Source organism: Sinocyclocheilus rhinocerous, unplaced genomic scaffold (genome assembly GCF_001515625.1).
Source record: "Sinocyclocheilus rhinocerous isolate Xijiao unplaced genomic scaffold, SAMN03320098_v1.1 scaffold792, whole genome shotgun sequence".
Taxonomy (NCBI): domain Eukaryota; kingdom Metazoa; phylum Chordata; class Actinopteri; order Cypriniformes; family Cyprinidae; genus Sinocyclocheilus; species Sinocyclocheilus rhinocerous.
The window spans coordinates 803,024-808,562 of NW_015626872.1; the positions used below are offsets into that span (position 1 = coordinate 803,024).

The following is a 5,539-nucleotide window of genomic DNA, read 5'->3' on the forward strand; positions in this document are numbered from 1 at the left end:
TATTTATTTTTATTTTATTTTATTTAAGTTTTAATTGTTTTTTTGTTTTTTTAAATAGGTTTTTACCAGGTGTTTTATCCCATGACTCAATTTGAAATCAGTCATTTCAAAGCAAAGGCATTAAGATTCTTTATAATGGCTCATTTTTTATTGGAGAAGTTTAATTTTAATTCAACAATAATAGACAAAAATATTAATATTCCGTGTTGCTACAAAATGCAAAGTGCTACAGCTTTCAAAATGTTTTTTAATGAAATGCTTTTGAATAAAATATTGACTAAAACACACTATGTAATAAGGTTTCATTTTAAACGACTAACATTTACTAATACATTTTTTAAATCAAATGTTGTATCCATTAAAATGACTTAATGTTAATTATCCATTAACATTACTTACATTAACATATATTTTTATGATATCATTAGCGAAATGTAATAAATTGTTGTTTAAATCCTCATTTTTATGTAATTTTGAGTTTATGGCGTTGCATTATCATGGCAACAAAGTTGTAAAATTATAATTTACACAAAAAAAAGAGTTACCATGTCTATTGTTTATGTCATGCACATATACTTTGTTACAATGTGAAACTATATTAATGTTTATTTTAAAAAGTGTTTCTCTGGAACACAGTTTTGTTTTTTTTTAAGAGGAGGGACAAATGCATTCTTGTGGTATTCAACATTATGCCTCAAATGCATGGATTATGCTTATGAATCCTAGGCCTGTGAACACAACAGAGATGTTTTTTCATTCAGCGGTACAGACTTCATACAACTACCACTGCTTTACAGACTACAGCCCAAGATCCAGTTCACATAAGTGCCACAAATACATTTTTGTCACTTTTCAGCCACGTTCTGAGGCGAATGTTGCTCACATTTGAGGTGCTGGTAAATGAGCATGATTCATTCAGCTGTCAGTATGAAAGCAGGGTCAGATCCCCGTGGGGGCGAGTGACCCGTCGGATAAAGACTCGCGGAGGCCAGCTGGACTTTAACTCGGTGTCAAGGACCCTTCTCATGCTGGCATTAACATAACAACATAACAGACTGTATTCATTAGGATCCGTGTTTGTGTGAGTGACGTGTGCGCCGTCAGGCGTCTCTTCACCTCGCTCGCTTTCAGTGTTTGCCTTCAGCGTTCCTGCCGGATTACAGCCTGTGCCGTTCAAAATGCTGCGGGATTTAATGAGCCCAGCTGTAGATTACTCATCTTTAACAATGTCTGCTCACAGCGCTGGTGCATAGAAACACACACACACACACATCAATATTTGTAACCACTCACTCACTGCAGGAACTGGATAAAGCCCAGTGTTGCCAACTGCTTTCAATTGAAAGTAGCTAAAACTGGTAGCTAAATGTCACTAGATGACATCACAATGGCAAATTCACTGATCTATATAAAGATGAACGTAGATCAGTGGGCAAGATGAGAACTTAGATAAGGTTTGTCCAAGAAGTTGCTATATTTGTCCCTAAACTTTTGAAAAAAGTCTCAAAAGTAGCTAAATTGGCAACACTGATAAAGCCTATAGGGGGCAAGTTGTCAGGCCTCTTTCTCCAGTGAATATTTCCCCAGATAAGAGGGAACGTTCTGGCAAGGTTCTCTTAAAGGGATAGTTCATTACCCACCCTCATGTCGTTCCAAACCTGTATGACCTTTGTTCATCTTCGGAACACAAATTAAGGTATTTTTGATGAAACCTGCATCACACGCATGCGTCTTGGTGCTCTCGTCAACGTGCGTCAAAGACTGACACGGAAGAGAAGAATTGTTGAATAAAGTCGTTATTTTTGTTTTCTTTGTGCACAAAAAGTATTCTCGTAGCAACCCTCTACATTGCGAGTAAATCACTCGCATATGCAACTAATCTTCACTCTGGGCGACTAAATTATGTCTAATATTAGGCACTGGCTAATAAATTCTCAGATTTTACTCGCCAGTGTGTGAGTTGGACGCTAAGTATAAGTTTAGCTCAGATATATTTTCACTCGCTGAACACACTGACTGAGCGCTTCAGAATTTCACTCTCCGTCAAGCGATCTGTGATATTTCTCAGTTCATCTGAATGGATGTGCAACGCACCTGTGTTTGACATACCGTGAACTCTAGTGTAAAGGCGCACACCTTGTCTCACACACACGCAGAGAGAGCGAGAGCGAGAGAGTCTACATGCAGAATTGACGCGCTACATGTAAACGATATTCTTTGTTGTATTTTCCGGTCAAAATAACGCCGTTCCTTTGGAATTCTTCAGCTTATAAGAACTGCCGGGTTCTCCGGTAGTGGGCGGAACTAATGCACAAGCGACAATCTCATTGGCTGACGCTCACCTATTATCATCCCTGTTTTGATTTCAGCAAATCAGTTCGAGCGAACCCACACAACCTGATTAATATTCATGAATCCAGCATGAATCCTTGCAGAACCGTGCATTTTATATTGTTCTTATTAGTAGAATTCTAGGTATTATTATTATCTTATCAGTATTATTGTTAGTTTTTCCACATTTTTTTTTACAGAAACACTGAATAACCAAAAAAGCAGCACCACCAGTCCTAAGTTCAGTTAAAATGACTAATATGCATTCATACATGGTTTTAATTCTAATTACCGGTACTAAAGTTCTACCATTAAATAATACTTGATTATCATATAATGCTTGACTGACTGATGTTAAGAATGTAGTACTTTCAGATATTTAAAAAGCTGTGCCATTTTACAAACATATATATATATATATATATATTTAAAACACACACACACATACATATATGGTATATCAGTCTGGCGAGTAAACTAAAAAATGTACTAGCCAATGGCGATTCAATTGCCAAGGTGTCCGTAGATGGTTGCGTAGCTTCATAAAATTACGGTTGAACCACTGATGTTACATGGGCTATTTTAAAAATGACCTTACTACGTTTCTGGGCCTTGAACATGGTAGTTACCTTGCTGTCTATGGGAGGGTCAAGCTCTCGGATTTCATCAAAAATATCTTCTTTTGTGTTCCAAAGATGAACGAAGATCTTACGGGTTTGGAACGACACGAGGGTGAGTAATTAATGACAGAATTGTCATTTTTGGGTGAACTATCCCTTTAAAATTAGAATAAACAAAAAAAACCGCACACACATTAGCACAAAAACATTATTTACACATTGTCCGTGAACATTTTTCTGAAACATTTTAGTTGGAGTTTCTTCTATCTAGATGTTTGTGTAATTTTTTCAATGTTATTACTTGTTTCAGAACATTTAGGTAACAAAGTCAAATTTCCATTACAAAAATTGTTAAAATTGAAAAAAAAAAAAAAGATCAAATGGAGTTTTCACTTGCCATTTGAATAACCAATAAATAAAGAATTAAGTTATTTAAAGGTTACAAAAACTTTCGGTAACACTTTAGTATAGGAGAACCAATTCTCACTATTAACTAGTTGCTTATTAGCATGCCTATTATTACAGTTTTTTTTTTTTTTACTGCTTACATTTTCAAAACCTTGCCTCTTTTTTCTTTTTTTTTAAAAACTTTACACACAAATCCAAGAATTGCACACACAAAATGCAAAGTGCCTCACATCTCTTGCAAAATGAAGCACTGCATTCAATTTATATATTTATATATATAATTTATTAAAGCACATATTCTGCATGACCATATTCTACATAGCAAATCAGGAGTGTATTGAGGCAAAACTCATAGTTAAATCATGGTTTGTTAATATCAAGAATTGAACATGGGGGAAAAAAGTGACCAAATTTTTTTTTGTGCAATATTTTAATAATTTTATTTTCACCCCCAAAAAAAACGTTATTTAAATGTTTATTTGTAATATTCCAAGAACACTGAAATGTCCAGTTTTCTTGTCTTCATTAGAGCGTTATTTAAATGTTCCTAAAACTTTTCTGACCACATTCTACTAACTTTTTCACCCAAAATTTTATGTTCTTTAAATCTTTATTTTTAATATTTTAAGAACGTTTTTTTAAAACGTTCATCAAGTACAAATAACATGTTTTTGTGTTTACAATATCTCTCACGTGCGACAATAACATATGAACACTAGTTTAATTATAGAACAGACATGTATTAAATGTATTATTCATATGCTTTATGAAAGCCTGACTCTGTGAATATCAGTACGCCTCATCAAGCACATGTTTGTACTGTGTGTCTCTATTGTTTCCTGGTGTGTGTCAGTCATCAGTGTGTGTTTGGCTTGTGCTTACTGCCATCTTCAGGTGCAACAGTGCTGCTGTTTCATCACTAGGTGCCACTAGGTGCTGATACTGAGCAGCTTTATATGTGATCTCTACATACTTGATGCATTGAAGAAAAAAAACAGAAAACACAACAAGCATTTAAATGGTACTACTTAGTTTATCTGATTCTTACGTTAAATGGATGAAGAATAATCCTTTTTGAGTTTTTTTTGGGACTAGTGGAAATAAAACATCCAAAATGCACATTTAAGAGTTTATTTTATTGCGCTTTGTCTATTTGCATCTGTATATTTCAATTCTTTAAAGAGTTTTTTTCTCTTACACTCAGTTTTATTCCTATCTATATACTGAAGGGAGGCTTTTCCTGAGGGGCTTGTTCATATATCATTCACACTGATTTATACAACATGTTATTCCTATAAATATGGTGAAAATGTCTTTGTTTTCTGTCTGTTGACAGTATTTTCTGATGTATGGAGTGATAAAAAGAGAAATCCAAAACCCCCTCTGGAGAAAACCAATAACGTGTCAACAAATTTCTGATTTCTGTTCTGGAAATGTATGCAAATGAGTGCATACTTCATTTAGACAATGCCTCATTTGCATATTTAAACATACCATTCCAGAAAACTTTTAATAGAAAGCAATTGTACTGGGATTAATCAACTGGGGAAGTGTGATATCTATTGTTTAATACACTTGTAGTGTTTCGCCTCGATCCTGTAGCAGTTCAAAGCTGTCTCTCTTTATTTCAGCTGCTCGGCTATGGCTCCGTCCTTCACGCCGGCGGCCACCACAGCGAAGAAGAAGCTGGGCAGCAGCGAGCGGATGTAGAGGGCGACCCACGGCACGGGATGGGCGAGGAGAACCTCTCGATTCTGCCGGTTCACCGTCCTCACGATCTCGTGGGCCAGACCGCTGGGACTCACGCCGTGAGTGTTCAGCTTACTAGAGATGTCTGGAACAAAACTGGAGTCAGTGGATCTGCTCCAAAACCTGAAGAGCAGCTCTTGCTATTTATTGCCTACATAGGCAGCTGCCTTCTAAGGAACCTTATTAGAGACCGATTTGGAACGATCTATATATACAACTAGTCTGTGCTTCATACAAATAGAACAGAGTCTGACTTTAGCAGCTGCTAATCTAACAATATGATACTCTACACTCTAAAAAATGCTGGGTTAAATACAACCCAGTGCTGGGTAAAATAGGGACAAACCCAGCAATTGGGCTGTTTTGACCCAGCGGTTGGGTTAAATGTTTAACCCAACCTTCTGGGTAGTAACCCAACCGCTGGGTCAAAA

At 36.1% G+C, this 5,539-nt stretch overlaps 1 protein-coding gene across 2 annotated transcripts in view; it reads right to left on the minus strand.

Annotated features, from left to right (window-relative positions):
• Positions 1-4,246: 4,246 nt before the first annotated feature.
• Positions 4,247-5,539, minus strand: part of dhrs7cb (dehydrogenase/reductase (SDR family) member 7Cb) — a 10,436-nt gene continuing 9,143 nt past the window's right edge. For both annotated transcript variants that reach the window (XM_016528141.1, XM_016528134.1), the window contains one exon: positions 4,247-5,193. In XM_016528141.1, the coding sequence (XP_016383627.1) occupies positions 4,982-5,193 (212 nt within the window). In that variant the 3' untranslated portion in view covers positions 4,247-4,981. The remainder of the gene's footprint in view (positions 5,194-5,539) is intronic.